This window comes from Mesoplodon densirostris, chromosome 4, assembly GCF_025265405.1.
Source record: "Mesoplodon densirostris isolate mMesDen1 chromosome 4, mMesDen1 primary haplotype, whole genome shotgun sequence".
NCBI lineage: Eukaryota > Metazoa > Chordata > Mammalia > Artiodactyla > Ziphiidae > Mesoplodon > Mesoplodon densirostris.
In genome coordinates, this window is record NC_082664.1 from 95,113,647 (window position 1) to 95,130,734 (window position 17,088).

General features: G+C 37.0%; 1 protein-coding gene across 6 annotated transcripts in view; it reads right to left on the reverse strand.

Moving 5' to 3' along the window:
* The window catches only part of GABPB1 (GA binding protein transcription factor subunit beta 1), a 74,944-nt gene that overhangs the window by 18,649 nt on the left and 39,207 nt on the right, over nucleotides 1-17,088 (reverse strand). For 4 of the 6 annotated variants that reach the window (XM_060096827.1, XM_060096828.1, XM_060096825.1 and 1 more), the window contains exons 2-6: nucleotides 16,128-16,235; nucleotides 10,164-10,331; nucleotides 8,316-8,510; nucleotides 6,934-7,081; nucleotides 6,469-6,582 (exon numbers count right to left, since the gene is read on the reverse strand). In XM_060096827.1, coding sequence (XP_059952810.1) covers nucleotides 6,469-6,582; nucleotides 6,934-7,081; nucleotides 8,316-8,510; nucleotides 10,164-10,331; nucleotides 16,128-16,235 — 733 coding nt within the window. The remainder of the gene's footprint in view (nucleotides 1-6,468; nucleotides 6,583-6,933; nucleotides 7,082-8,315; nucleotides 8,511-10,163; nucleotides 10,332-16,127; nucleotides 16,236-17,088) is intronic. The other 2 variants (XM_060096830.1, XM_060096829.1) reach the window with 1 other exon arrangement.

A 17,088-nucleotide genomic window follows, 5' to 3' on the forward strand; every position in this document is an offset into this window, starting at 1 on the left:
AATATACTATGAGAACACTTCAACTATGTACGTTTCAGGAAGATGATGGCTTTTTCCAAAATTAGTGAAATGAACATAAGAAAAAAATAAAGTATATTTAATGGAACCTCTGCACATCTTCCCAGTCAACTGAAATGTTCTATTGTGTCTGAACATATAGAACTTGTATAATATTTTCTGATGTTAAATCTCATCTTCCCAGTCAAGTGAAATGTTCAATTGTGTCTAAACATATAGAACTTGTACATTATTTTCTGATGTTAAATCTCCTACCTGGCCAGGCAACTACTGTGACAAATCAAATAAAGCAAAAGAACCCAAATACCAAAGAGAAAAAAAATGAACTGAAACTAGACTGCAAATTAGACTCATTTGGTATTAGGTGAAATATCAGCCAAAAGAAAAACATAATTCCTAAAATTATCAAGCATAATGATGGGAACTTCCAGCAAATATGGTAGATACTTTCTTAACTTAGAGGTAATTTAAAAGATGAAAAAGAAACACATCCCCTTAGTTCAAACAGATAACCACATTTACTTCCCTGAAACAGTATATATGTTTTTTAAACAGAGGTCAGTAATATTAATTTTCTTTAAATCAAAATTTTATCAAAGCTTACCAATCAGCAATTGTTAGAGATAAAATTTCATAGGAGTTGCCATAATCTAAAAAATGTTTCTAATCTGAGCAGAAACCAGTGTGTTAGATAACAGTATGTATAAATAAGGGAAAACTTAAAGAGGCACATTAAGTTAGAGATACGTAAGCCCTACTGGGTCTACAGACTGTGGGCAGTGAATAATTACTCTGTTTTATGTTTAAAGTTCTCAGCATGATAACATTCTTCTCATCTCAATTTGAGAAATGTGGTCTTGACAATCACATTTTTGTTTTAATTATATCCTAATTACCTGAAGCCTGCTCCTTAATTACTCAGTCCTTAAAAAAGATTAAATAGCAGGCATACAGATATACTCAACTATTAAAGCTATTAAGAAAGACATTCCTCTCTCCCACATCTTTTCCTTAGTAGAGATTCACCTATGCACCCCATAAACAGTTGAATAAATATTAAATTACACATAAAAATGAAATAAATAAGAAATATATATTATTCAAGCAAATCTTTGCTGTAGTACACTCACAATCTTTAGATATTTACTATACAATCTATTAGTACTAAGAAATAGAACCTTAAAAATTTGGGTCAAATTCTTAAATTTTGGTGTGCCATAGGATCACTTTTGAGAGCATGTTAAAAATATGGATGTCAGGGCCCCACCCTAAACTTACTGAATCAGAATCCACTGGGGTAGAACTGGGGCAAATGATTGTTTTTTGTTTTTTTTTTTTGTTTTTTTTTTTGCGGTATGCGGGCCTCTCACTGTTGTGGCCTCCCCCGTTGCGGAGCACAGGCTCCGGACGCGCAGGCTCCGGACGCGCAGGCTCAGCGGCCATGGCTCACGGGCCCAGCCGCTCCGTGGCATATGGGATCCTCCCAGACCGGGGCACGAACCCGTATCCCCTGCATCGGCAGGCGGACTCTCAACCACTTGCGCCACCAGGGAGGCCCGGGGCAAATGATTGTTGAGAAGGTGATTCTGATTCACACAAAATTTAAGAATGCTGCTCTTGTTGATATTATCGTATTAATTCAAACTAACTGAGAGGAGTTCAAATTAGTAGCAAACTTGAATCACAGAATATTTAAAGTAACACAGCCTTCTAATCATTGGTACATAAATTAACAAGATAATTTCCAACTATTTCCAAGCAAAAATTCTATTAGTTTGTTTGAAGAACCTGGGACAGAACAGGAATAGAGATGCAGACATAGAGAACAGACTTGAGGACATGGCGAGGGGAAAGGGTAAACTGGGACGAAGTGAGAGAGTAACACGGACTTATATACACTACCAAATGTAAAATAGCTAGCTAGTGCAAAGCAGTCGCATAGCACAGGGAGATCAGCTCAGTGCTTTGTGACCACCTAGAGAGGTGGGATAGGGAGGGTGGGAGGGAGACACAAGAGGGAGGGGATATGGGGATATATGTATACATATAGCTGATTCACTTTGTTATAAAGCAGAAACTAACACACCACTGTAAAGCAATTATATTCCAATAAAGATGTTAAAAAATAATAATAATAATGTAAAAGAGAAGGACAATTATTATATTAATGTTAGAGCTGCCTGATACTTCTCCTGAATTATTCCACTCCAAAATTATGAAGGATGTTTTAAACAAGTATCTTGAAAACTGTGTCTGCATACTTTTAAAGGCTGTAAATTTTTTCACTGATTTGTTTCCAAAATGAGTAAGGTAATTTCATTTATCAAAAGACAGTTGTAGGGCCTCCCTGGTGGCGCAGTGGTTGAGAGTCCGCCTGCCGATGCAGGGGACACGGGTTCGTGCCCCGATCCCGGAGGATCCCACATGCCGCGGAGCGGCTGGGCCCGCGAGCCATGGCCGCGGAGCCTGTGTGTCCGGAGCCTGTGCTCCGCAACGGGAGAGGCCACAACAGTGAGAGGCCTGCGTACCGCAAAAAAAAAAAAAAAAAAAAAAAGACAGTTGTATCCTCCCTTAAAAAGAAATTAAAGGGCCTCCCTGGTGGCGCAAGTGGTTGAGAGTCCGCCTGCTGATGCAGGGGATACGGGTTCGTGCCCCGGTCTGGGAGGATCCCATATGCCGCGGAGCGGCTGGGCCCGTGAGCCATGGCCGCTGAGCCTGCGCGTCCGGAGCCTGCGCGTCCGGAGCCTGTGCTCCGCAACGGGGGAAGGCCACAACAGTGAGAGGCCCGCATACCGCAAAAAAAAAAAAAAAAAAAGAAATTAAAATAAATAACTTAGTACTTTGATTTATGTATCACTTTCTTATGAGTTTGCTGAGTGTGAGTAGTCCCTTATATTAACCCAAGATATATTAATATAATATTTCTGAAACCTCAGAGCTGAAAACTAAACCTCAGTCAATGGTCAATGATAGTATCTTAATTCAGATGACTACTGTGAGATGAGATAATACACGTAAAGCACTTAGCATAATAACAAGTTTTAGCAAGAACCCTATACATATTAATCATTATTTTTCTATAATTCATTATGCCAAGTTAAATTTATGACTTACATCAAGTGTTTCATCATGTTTTTCTGGCCTGGCCTGGACCTAGATAGATCTAATGATTATTTAATATAATTATGCACATTAGCATAGGCCTGTGGGCTCAGGAACTGAAATAAAAACTCCCCAAAAAACCAATTTAATAAAAATGAACATTAGCAACAAACTCTTCAGGGTATACTGAGATTTATCAAAAATTTTTTTTGTACTTCTATCAAACAGACAAAGAATCATGAAAATTATGCATGGAGATTAAATATTTAACAAGTTAAATGCTTGGAAAAATAAAGAAGAAAACTGGAAATATTTGCATAAAAAATGCTAGTAAGGAAGCAATTCAATCATCAAACATTGACAATCTGAAGTTATATTTGCTTGTAACATCAAGAAGACAAAGGTATCATTTGGTTTCACAATGAAAGCATTATAGTAGACTGATTTCCTTTATAATGTTCCCATTGGACTAACATTAAGATTTGTTTTATATGTCAAAGATAGTCCTAATGTAAACATGAAAGAACTATTTAAAGCCATAGTTCAAATGAAACAGCATGGTATCCTAGACTATCATAAGTACCTCCCCTCTATATATAGGACCATGTCAGCCAGCTAGCTTCCATTTCAAATGCAGTCCAATTGCTGCTACACTGGCTATTTATTATCAGAAGGTGTGTTTACTGTACTAATTAGCCAGTAAAAGAAAAGAATAAGAGCAGTACCAATCAGTGTACTGATGGTTCTTATATTTTGTTTTTCAATCATTTAAAAAGGGCAAACAGGAGAACATTTATTTCAAAAGACTGCTCCAAAAGATACGCCTCAGAAGTAAAACTAGGAATAATGATGCTTTTGTTTCATATTAAGACAAAGTGATGATTACACAAATATTTATTCCTATCACAAACCAAATTATAAACATTCTAGAAGAGACTCATCCACTGATCACCTGAAGAAACTGCATAGAGGAAACAGTATATTTAGTGGTCACAGACACACAATTTGGGAATCAGTCAGACCTTGAGCACAAACTTCCTTTCACCACTTAATAGCCATGCTACTTTGGACAAAATTATTTAACCTCCGCAAACCTCAATTTCATCATATATAAAATGGGAGTACTACTTTATTTCCCAGATCCTGAGATGTCCTTGAAAAAACATATAAACATTTTTAAATCAGGATAAGTCTGACAAATGATGTTAAAAGAAACTGGACGGCCAAGAGGCAGAGAAATAACTTGACTGAGCATGTGCAAACTGACCTGTGAGAAGATATTTCTTTATGTGATTACACACCTCAGCTGAGTTGTTTATACTGGTGGCAATGTACTCACCTGAATTTTAACTTAATTCAAGCTCTTAAAATACCTTCAGAAAGCTTTCACTATGATGTAGTATTGAAATGAAAAAACTGTTGTGCTCACAGAAGACTGTAAGTCACATGCAATAAAAGTCAACTAAAATTACCAATTCTCTCACACTAGACCATACATAACATTTTCAAAGGTAGAAGTTAGAGAAGTTGGTATGACCAATTTGTGGAGTCAAACATCTAAAATGTAAAAACTTCGAGCTGACTTTGAAGAAAAGATTAATTTTCAGAGATATGTACTTTAATAAAGGCAAAAAATTTACAAGTTTAATCAAATAGAAATCCACCAATGAAATTAATTTTCTTCGATATACTTATGCAGTTACAAAGGTGCTGAAGAGATCCAGGCATAGGTCATAAAAGCAGCATGTCAATAGGATGATACACGTAGCTGTTAATGGCCAAAAGTGATTCAGAAAAATCTTAAGACTCCCAAATATAAAAGTTTAGATGCAAACATTGATTACAATGCTAAAGAAGCTGGAGAATGAATAAATGTTTACTATTACTAGTTGAGGGGCATAGGGGGAGGGAGGGAGGAGGGAGGGGAGGAGGGGAGGGGGAGGGAGAGAGGGAGAGAGAGAGGGAGAAAGGAAAGAGATAAGTAACCACCACCCCCACCACCAAAAAATACATCATCCAATCATCACCTTGAAGAGTTAAATCCAGTAATATCTACCTTCGATCTTTTTGGTGAGGATTAAATGAGACATGTAAAACATCAGCCACAGTGCATAGCACACACAGTAAACATGCAGTGAACTGTAGCTGTTATTATTATTAGTCACATTTTGAAAAAAAATTAAATAATGAATGACAACAAATTATTCTTTACTTTCTTAAGCATTGGTCCAAATAAAATGGCTTAAACTACAGTAAGAAAAATAATTTTGTGGAGTCTTTTAAATTCCCTAATTAAAAAAATATTTTACTTACACAATTATAGCAAGAATTATTTTGTTTGTTTTGTTTTTTTTGCGGTACGCTGCCTCTCACTGTTGTGGCCTCTCCCGTTGCGGAGCACAGGCTCCGGACGCGCAGGCTCAGCGGCCATGGCTCACGGGCCCAGCTGCTCCGCGGCATGTGGGATCTTCTCGGACCACGGCACGAACCCGTGTGTCCCCTGCATCGGCAGGCGGACTCACAACCACTGCGCCACCAGGGAAGCCCGCAAGAATTATTTTGGTTAAGTATAAAGGTAAACCTTATCAAACCAGCTATTAATACTGTTTGTAATCATTTAACCCCAAGTTATACTTTAATGGTGGTTGTTGGTATGCTATTTCCTAGTTTTGTCAGTCATTAAGATTTTATGTCATTCTAATAGAGCTGCCAAAAATTAAGTTATGAAAAAGACAGCATGTTCATATATATTTAGCTAATTTATTTATACAAAAAGTCAGACTAGGGGCTTCCCTGGTGGCACAGTGGTTGAGGGTCTGCCTGCCGATGCAGGGGACATGGGTTCGTGCCCCGGTCGGGGAGGATCCCACGTGCCACAGAGCGGCTGGGCCCGTGAGCCGTGGCCGCTGGGCCTGCGCGTCCAGAGACTGTGCTCCGCAACGAGAGAGGCCACAACAGTGAGAGGCCCGTGTACCGCAAAAAAAAAAAAAAAGTCAGACTAGTAAAACAAAGCCAAATGCGGTACACAGACATGTTTTCTGTGAACCACACAAGTTTGTTTTTAATTTTAATTTTAATTTAATTTAAAATAATTGCCAAGATTCAATGTTCTTTTAAAATCCAGATTTTCAGCTTCCCTTGAAAAAAACAGAGTCTGGCAACACTGACTGAGCATTTTACTATAATCAGTTAGAGCTGAGCAGGAGATGCACCGTTGCCCTGCCCCTCTCTCCTGAGGTGGCCATAACCTCAACCCTGCCCCCTTTAGTCTTTTAAATTTCCTTCCTGGCCTGTGCAAATATTTGAATCTCCAACTTTCTATGTACACATTTGACTTGTTTTTCTAACCTGGAGTTTCTGAAGAATTGGACAATGGAGCAGATGCTTCAGCTAAGGCAGCTAATGTAGCTAATACTGATGTAGAGGAGTTTCCAAATTGAACAGCAGATACACCCGTTTCATCTATGAGAAAGGAGAAAACATGTTTGAATTTTTAAGGAATTTAATCTAGTGAATTTTTCTGATAATCTGTTTTACTTTATTCAACTCTTAAATGAAGCTTAGATAATATTAGTTTTGTGAAAAACAAGCTTAGATAGCATTAGCTTTTGAAAGGTAATATTGCAGTACATTTTGCAATATCACTTTTCTTTAGATTATTTTGCCTCATAAAAATTTTTTTGCCAATTATAACAAAGAAAACCAAGGTGGCTGATATAATCTTACCCTCATTCTCCAACAGTCCTTTATTAAAAGGATGAATACCTACTAAAGCATAAAATCCCAACAGCTATCCTATATGCATCTCAATACCTGTTGCCTTGGATGAATTTTCTGAAGATACCAGACCTGTTAGGTTCACCACCCCTCCAGGTCCAATGATAAACTGTGGTGTTGCAGCGTGTATCGTCACAGTGTCAGGACTCTCCGGGTTTGTGTTGATTTGGTTCTGCATAGCAATCTAGGGGACAAATTACCACAGTGTTTTCAGAGTTATAACCAGAACATATAGGACAGACTTTCAATGTAACATCCTGCAATCTAAGAATCATATAATACAAATGGAAATCTTTGTTTCTGGTCTACTGAAAGTATAGTGGTAAATCATAGATATGCATTTATATCCTGAGTTCCCCTATTAGGTAAAGCAGCAAAATCCTATGTGAGGAGAAGTAGGTACCTGAAAGGATTTTATAGAACTCAGTTGAGTGAATTCCCTGGTGGTCCAGAGGTTAGGACTCTGAGCTTTCACTGACAAGGGCATATGTTCAATCGCTGGTCAGGCAACTAAGATCCCGCAAGCCACGTGGTGGGGCCAAAAAAAAAAAATCTGTGTTCTATATATAAATAGAACACAGTTGAAAGATATTCCACTGCCCTGCAGCTACAGAAATTAAATTACTTAAATCAAATTATGTTCTCTACTATATTCAGCAATATATAACACTACCTATATAAAGCACATCCTTCCCAGTTCATTGTCCTCCATCCTCAACCCTAGGCTCCAAACTGCACTCTTGGGAGTAAAAGCATTGGAAGAAGCACAGCAAAATTTATTTTCCTGAACACATAACATCTTTTAAGTAACTAGATGAAGTTCAAGAGACTCAGATAGTCTTAGAGAAGAGTTCTACTGGGAAGGAGAACAAGAAGATAGGCAAGAAGAGGCAATAAGTAAAGAAGAAAATTTACATCAATGTTGTCTAGCTAAAGAAAAGAGAAGTAATGTTGGTTAGTAGGAAAACTTGTCCAAAAACCATAAATAGCTATGTTCATAAACAGATTTTTTTGAGGATGGTGAAAAAATAAAACCAATCAGAATGATGAAGACTACATCACTCACTGAGGGGACATGATTATGGTTGCTAAAAAAAATGTTAGTGGAAGTATAACAGACTTGAAAAACCATAAGGTATCCAAACATGCAACAAAATAATTAATAGACTAAAATGTATAGAAGGGAATTCAGAACCTTACAAACACTGAAAGTAATCACTTTATCTAATCTTCTAATGTTACATGCAAAGACTGTGGTCTTACAATTAGGAAAATGAACAGCGATGAACAAAGAGGAAGTGAAAAAGGAATAGGAGTGTCCAAAATAAGTCCAAAATGAAAAACTACAAGCTAAATAGTTTAAATCATCCATATGACAGAGATCCTTTTATTTTCTTAAATTAAAAGCCACAAGTTACCTGTAGTATCTCTGCTAAATCTTCATTCCCATTGTCTATTGAAATATCAAACGCAGTTTTACAAAATTTACTTTGCGTGTGTACATCAGCACCATATTTGATTAAGAGTTCCACCACCTCTTGATGATTGTGTTCTGTGGCCCAATGAAGAGCTGTCATCTTCAACATGTCCTTTGCATTGACATCAGCGCCATGCTATACAAATATTTCAAAATAAGAAATTTTTAAAATATGAAATATAAAGAAGTCCTGATATGAAAATACTAGCCACTGTGCTTTAAAGCAAGAATTTGCTACTAATATGACCAACTCTTTATTTTTGTGTGTTGAATAATCTACACGTTCCAGGAATCATGACACATCTGTCATGTAATCAGTTTCCTATCATGTTGGCTTTCCTAATTGCATTCCTTCTAATTTCTTAGGCGTACAGCAATTATTTTTTCAGTCATCCAGCCATGAGTATGAAGGGCTAGAATGGCATAAGGTGTGAAGGAAAGCTAGGAACATTCCTCCAAAACCCTCCAGCTCCTTATTTACACAAAAATATCCCTTGCTTTCAAAACCAGTGCAATATAATGAATTAACAGGGAGCTATCAAGAGATACACTATCCATTATGGTTGTCACTAGACACGTGTAGCTGAATACAGATATGCTGTGCATGTAAATACACACTGGAATTCAAAGACCTCACACCAAAAAAAGGATGTAAAACATCTCAATAATTTTTAAATTGATTTCATGTTGAAATTATAATATTTTATATATACCGAGTTAAATAAAATATAATATTAAAATTATTTTGTTTTTACTTTTTTAATGTAGCTAATAGAAAATCTAGAATTACACGGGACTTGTACTCGTGGCTTACATTGTATGTTTTTTGGATAAGTTGATCTAGAGGCCAGAATAAAAAGAATTAAGAATATCTAAATCTAAAAAAAAAAAAAAGAATATCTAAATCTATCACTCTCTGTTTCAGAATTTTCTCTTTGGCATTTAGATGATTAAAGAAAAAAAGCCCTGCCTGTATTATATGTTTGTTAATTATTCAAGCCTAACATTCCCTTCCATGTGCGTTTTAAATGTGTTGAGTAAGACAAAGCTGTAGTCCCTCACCACAGCAAAGACCAAGATCTAAGAAATCAATTGTCTGACTTAACTAAAAACATACAATGAGGAAGTTTTTACCCCCACAAAATAACACTTTAAGATAATTTTCACTCAAATGAATGCTTACACACAAAAAATGAGATAACATGGGGGAAAAAAGTAGACATTCAATAAAACTGAGACAGGCTCGGACCTGGGACCCTTTGCTGCAGTGCTTGCACCTGGACAAACATCTCCTCAAGCGATAGAATACAAAGAAACTAATATAAGGGACTAAAATAACTGCGTGCACATGCAGTTGGGGCAAATTATGAACAATAAGATACAAAAAGACCAAAAACCCAACTGTCGCTTCTGAGGTGTGGGGAGCAAAAGCAGGGTACTGCATACAGCACCACTAAGGGGGGTGGGCAGACCACCCAAGCCATCCCCCCCATGTGACCCCTGGAGTGGCCCCTACCCTCACCGCATTTAAGGGACCAGCTCTTCCCCCCACAGGGAGCGAGCAAGGGAACCTGTTACTTGTTTTCGCTCCCTAGTGCTACAGCACAAGTCCTAATAAAGCCTTGCCTGAATTACTGGTCTGGCCTCTTATCAATTTCTATTGATTAAGGAGTCCAAGAACCCTGTCAGTAACAAAATTAGTTCCCTTCTCCCTCTTATAAAACCACTATGGTTTTATAGCCTTTGGGGTCTTACTTTCAAAAGCAAAGTGCAAAAAGAGAACACATACCTTAAGCAAAACCTCCACTATGCTGGCATGGCCCTCAGAAGCTGCCATATGCAGCGGCGTTCGGTCCACTTTGGTTCTGGCATCCCTACTTACACCAGCTCGGAGTAGTACTTCTGTGGTGGAATAATGTCCGTACTGTGCTGCCAGATGAAGTGGAGAAGTTCCCAGCTATACCACAAGAAAAAAAAATCCACATCTATAGTCATTTTTAAATGACTATTTCTATCTTCTACTTTATATATTCTGTTTACAGAGCAAACAGATTCTCTTTATATCAAATGTTTACACAGTAACTCTCAAAACTGAAAAGGAATAATTTTTGCTGATCACAGTCTCTTCATAGGGGCCTTCAAGAATTCCCATTAATTTCTCAGTGAGGAAGAAATGACAATATTTCATTTAATTCAAACTTGCTTTCTTTATTTTGTTATCAGATAGTCTAAACAAAATTAATTTCATCAGGAATTAGACATAATTAGGGTCTGAGAAATTTTTGAGCATTAGAAAGTTTTCCTCACACCATTCACACAAAACTTTTCATCTATGAAATTCACATCAAATAAATGTAACTGTACATTTTTACATTAAACTGTTTCTAGGACTTAAAAATAAATTAATTAAAGCACCTCAGTGATCTTTTTAAAGGAGTTCATACAGTCATTTTTCAAGGAAAAAATCTGATGTGAGGTGCACTTGCCAAAGGTGAGTTAAGACGGAACCAAAACATACAGCAGAAACTAACATAACATTGTAAATCAACTATACTCCAATAAAAATTTTAAAAGAAGAACCAAAAGAGAGCCCAGTTCTCCTGAAATTGGTTCCACATGGCCTAGTCACGCTACATTCAAAATATACAGAAGTACATACTAAAATGTGAAGAAGAGCCTTATAAGAGGTATAATTTTTAATAGGTGAACATTAGAATTACATTATATCACATGCATTTAGAAGCACAAAAAGTCCCTGCAACTCTCTGATTACCAAGGCACTCATGTTCTAAAGAACCAAGATAGTTCACTAGAACATGCAATTTGCTAAGACCACTGCTGTAATAATAGCAACTAAGGTTTTTATTTAAGCACTTTCCATAGCAAGCACTATTCTAAGACCTTTACACCTATTGTATCATTTAATCTCCTCAAAACACAGGTACTATTACTATCCTCATTTGGCAGTAAAAGAAACTAAGGCATGACCAGGGGATGGGGGGGATAAATTGGGAGATTAGGATTGACATATACACACTACCATATATAAGACAGATAACTAATAAGAACCTGCTGTATAGCATAGGGAAGTCTACTCAATATTCTGTAATGGTCTATATGGGAAAAGAATCTTAAAAAAAAAAAGAGTGGATATATGTATAACTGATTAACTTTGCTGTTCACCTGAAACTAACACAACAATGTAAATCAACTATACTCTAATAAAAATTTTTAAAAATTTTAAGAAAACAAATAAGGCACAAAGAGGTTACTAATTTGCCTGAAGTCATACAAGTAAGAGTCATAATACAAAGCTAGGTATGTGCTCTCAATATATGGTAAAAATGGAAATCATTTACCCTGGGAATAATTATTCTATTACTATTAAAAACCTTGTATTTTTAAGGGAAGGTCATTCCAGCAGATTAAAGAAGATTCTTAAACAATCCTTTCTTCCTCCACTTCCTCGTACTTTTCTAAAACTGGCCCTTTCTATACTCTTAAATTCTAATATTTAATGAAATATCTCCATAGCCTATTTAGCAACCATGAGTTCTGCTCAGTGTGATATAATGGTTTCTTCTGTAATTTTTTCTTCTCGAGACCTTACCTTTTTGGTTGACGATACAAAATATATATATACGTACATATATGTAGTTTGAAGGAGGAAAATAAGGTAAATACCATCACAGTCTAGAAATAAAACATTACCAGCAATTTAGAATCTTCCCACGTGCCACTCCCTAATAAACCCTTCCCTCAACCCCTGAGGTAATTATTAGTCTGAATTTTGTAATAAACATTGCTTTACTTTGCTTTTTTAAAAATTACTATGTATCCCTAAATAATATACTTTGGTTTTGCCTGCTCTGAACTTTATTTAAATAGAATCACATTGCATGTATTTCTCTGAGACTTGCTTTCTTTGGCTTAATATCATAAGATTCACCCATGTTGATGAATATAAGTATAGTTCACTAATTTTCTCTGCTCTATGATTTTCTACCAAATGAATAAGCCATAATCAATTTAACCAATCCACTGTTGAGCATTAAAGGTTTCCAGTTTTTTATTATGAATAATGCTGCTACTAAAAACAGTCTTATACATGTCTCAAGTACACGAACAAGAACTTCCCTTGGAAATATTCTTAGAAGTTCAATAGCTATGCCAGAGGGTATGTACACATTCAAATCTACTAGGTACTGCCAAACTGTTCTCCAAAATGTTTCTATCATTTTATGCATCTCCTCACCAACGCTTTGGTACTGCAAGACTTTTTTGTTTAGTTTTGGCTTATCTGACGGATAAGCAATAGTATTTCATGATTTTACTTTACATTTGCCCAATCATTAATGTAGCTGAGCATCTTTTCATGTTTATTGGTCATTCAAACATTCTCTTTAGTGAAGTACCATATCAAGTCATTTGCCCTATCTTCTTTGTCTTGTTTTTCATCGCTGTCATGGGAATCCCTATGTATTATGGACACTAATCCTTCTTAAGATTTTTTTGTCTTTTTTTTTCAGGGTTTATAGGTATTTTTTAAATTTAAGTATAACTGATTTACAATATTATATTAGTTTCAGGTGTACAGCATAGTGATTCAGTATTTTATAGATTATACTCCATTAAAAATCATTACAAAATAATGGCTACAATTCCCTGTGCTGTACAATATATCTTTATTGCATATATATTTTATACATAGTAGCTTATATCTCTTAATCCTATACCCTATTTTGTCCTTCCCCACTTTACTCTCCCCACCAGTAACCACTAGCTTGTTTTCTGTATCTGTGAGTCCAGTTTCTGTTTTGCTATACACATTTATTATTTAGATTCCACAAATAAGTGGTATCATACAGTATTTGTCTTTCTCTGACTTATTTCATTAGGCATAATACTCTCCAGATCCATCCACATTGATGCAAAAGGCAGAATTTCTTTCTTTTTTATGGCTGAGTAATAGTCCACTGTACATATACATACCACATCTTCTTTATCCATTTGCCTGTTGATGGACACTTGGGTTGCTTTCATATCTTGACTATTGTAAACAGTACTGTTATGAACATTGGGGTGCATATATCTCTTCGAATTAGAGTTTTCATTTTTTCCAGATACATACCCTGGAGTGGAATTGCTAGATCATATGATAGTTCTATTTTTAGTTCTTTGTGGAACCTCCACACTGTTTTCCATAGTGGCTGCACCAATTTACATTCCCACCAACAGTACATGAGGATTCCCTTTTCTCCATATCCTTGCCAACATTTATTTGTAGACTTTTTGATGATAGCCATTCTGACAGGTGTGAGGTGATACCTCATTGGTATTTTGAAGGCTCTTTTTGTCTTGATGTGCTACAGGATCACTATGATGTGTCTAGATATAGATTATTTTTATTGATCTTGCTGGGGATTTTCTGGGCTACTTGAATCTGTGAGCTGCCATCTTTCATCAGTCTTGGAAAAGCTAAACCATTATCTTTTAAAATTATTTCATCCCTATTTTCACTCTCCTTGTGGATTTATGATTAGATATATGTTAGACTTTCTCATACACTAGCCTTCATGACCCCTGACATCTTTTATATATTTTTTTTTCTCTGCACCACATTCTGAATGATTTTTTTTTTGTTGTTTTTCAGTTTACTAATTTTCTCTTCAGCTGTTCCTAATCTGCTATTAAAATCTTATCTAGGGCCTCCCTGGTGGCGCAAGTGGTTGGGAGTCCGCCTGCCGATGCAGGGGATACGGGTTCGTGCCCCAGTCTGGGAGGATCCCATATGCCGCGGAGCGGCTGGCCCCGTGAGCCATGGCCGCTGGGCCTGCGCGTCCGGAGCCTGTGCTCCGCAACGGGAGAGGCCACGACAGTGAGAGGCCCACATACCGCAAAAAGAAAAAAAAAAAAAAAAAAAATCTTATCTAAAGTCCTTATAGGTCTGCTTATGTTGTCAGTTGTTCCAGTGGGTTATTGTCCAAGCTGCCTTGTGTCCTTATGTGTTCAGTTTTTGTTGGGTTTTTTTTTCGTTTGGCCACAGCACGTGGCATGCGAGATCTTAATTACCCGACCACAGATCAAACCCGCACGCTCTGCAGTGGAAGCCCGGAGTCTTAACCACTGGACTGCCAGGGAAGTCCCAGTGTTCAGTTACTTTTGACGGTTCATTTTCCTTGGAATTTCATTTGTAGATATGAAGCCTGGGATGAAGGCAGTTTCCTCCAAAAAGGATATTCATTTGCTTGTGTTAGGAACCAAGGGTAACCTCTAGAGCAAAGATAATTTTAAATTCATTCTTCAGTTCAGAGTTTTGCAGAATACATAAGTATTTATGAGTTAAGGCCACAAATGTGTGCAAAGGATGGCTTTTGACTCCAAATTCTCATCAACAAAATTTTTCCTCTCTCCATTTGGTACCTTAGTTCAAGCCAGTTCATTTGCCTTGCAGTACCCTAACAACATGGGCAGGGGCAGGGGCAGGATCAGGTAGGAGGAGAGAGGGGGTATTTCTGGTTTACCCTTACAACGAAGGTACCTCTCTTTAGGATTCCAGTATTATGGGGAAAGGATCTCTAGGAGACTTCCCTCTATGAGCAGTCTCAGTTCTTTATCTTAAGTAACCTATGCCGGGGAGGTAAAAAGCCAACTGGCAAATTTACTGAGTTAGCAAATGTTCTAAGGGTGAAATTTCTCTGGGTTATGGCCTTTGCTTAGTTTTTCAGGCTGATAATCCCTTACTTTCTTTCTAACTCATCAGTGCCCTTAAGATTTTTTTTTAATATACTCGGTCAAAAAATCTTTATCTTTTTTTTAATCTTTATCTTTTAAAGACAGATGCTGAAATCTATGGATGAAACAAAATGGTTCCTGAAATTTACTTTAAAATAATACTAAACAAAGAAAATAAATGGGGTTATAGAAGAAATAAGATTCATTTGATCTGATAATTTTTGAAGGGTATACAGGGCTTGATTTATGTTTAAAATTTTCCATAATAAAAAAAACTGTTTTGAATGAAAAGTTAAAAAGAACATGGAACAAGTAAGCTAAAAACAACAAAATCAAAACTCTGGAATTTTTAGTTGTTACCAGTGGGAGAGTTAATCCAGATTCCTAACCCTCCATATTCCCAAGAATATGCCTTTTGATTTACCTGCAGAATTAAATAGAGTTGTGGTTTCTGTCTTCTTCACAATTGCCTTCTGTAATTACTAAGAACTCCTTCCCATTCCTTTCTTCCTTCTGGGTGATGTTTGCAATAGTTTTACAAGTATCAATTGAAATGCAAACATTTTTCCTTTTTTAGAATCAATTATAACATTAACACCAAGTTTGTTTTTTCTGAATTATAAATTCTACCTATGCTATTTATAAGGCCTTTAAGTTAAATCCCAAGCAGCTACATTTTACATTCATCCTACATTACTGAACTCCGTAATTTAAAGAAAAACCCATGTGTGGACAGAATATTTGGATAAGGTTGTCTAATATAAAAAAATTATATGAACCATTCTCTTTAAAAGCAAGCTATAATTCTAAAATTGCAAACAAATTTGCAAAAAAATTAAATTTTCACCACTTATAAACGCAATACTGACTAAACTTTTAACTGGAAAAACTCAAAGATGAGAGGAAGAAGAAGGAGAAGAAGGAGAAGGAGGAGGAGGAGGGGGAGAAGGAAGAGGAGGGGGAGGAGGAGGAGAAAACAAAAAACAAAAAACCCCACAACATTAAAATCATTCTTTACCCAGTCTGTAGTAAAAGGAGCTCCATTAGCCATCAAAATACGAACTTCATCATCTTGACCTGCTCGAGCCGCTTCTAAAAGCTTCTTTCCCAAATCTACCAGGGACATCTAAACAAAACATAGATGAATTTAACATCTCCATTTATACATTATGACATAACTTTTTTCCCTTCTATCTTTACTAATAAGTCAGTTCTCAATTAGACCTTCAAAAGGTTGTGATACAGTTCCTCTGAAACTACAGATCATACAAAAGCAATTTTTTTTTTTTTTTTTTTTGTGGTACGTGGGCCTCTCACTGTTGTGGCCTCTCCCGTTGCGGAGCACAGGCTCCGGATGCGCAGGCTCAGTGGCCATGGCTCATGGGCCCAGCCGCTCCGCGGCATGTGGGATGTTCCCGGACCGGGGCACAAACCCGTGTCCCCTGCATCGGCAGGCGGACTCTCAACCACTGCGCCACCAGGGAAGCCCCCAAAAGCAATTTTTATTTGAATTTTGGAAACAGATTTTTCTTTCTTATCAAATTTTTAGCTAGGATAATAAAATTAATTTGAATTCTCCAAACATTGCTGGTAAAAAATAGAAGAGGTGGGCTTCCCTGGTGGCGCAGTGGTTGAGAGTCCGCCTGCCGATGAAGGGGACACGGGTTCGCGCCCCGGTCCAGGAAGATCCCACATGCCGCAGAGCGGCTGGGCCCGTGAGCCATGGCTGCTGGGCCTGCACGTCTGGAGCCTGTGCTCCGCAACAGGAGAGGCCACAACAGTGAGAGGCCCGCGTACCGAAATATATATATATATATATATATATATATATATATATATATATATATATATAAGAGGTAAGTGGCAAAGAAAACTTGTCTAAAATTTAAAACTAGCAACAAACTGTTTTCACTAGAGGAGTTGCAGCAATAAAGTTTTCTCACACATGTAAATAGAAATAAGGTAAATATATTATCCTC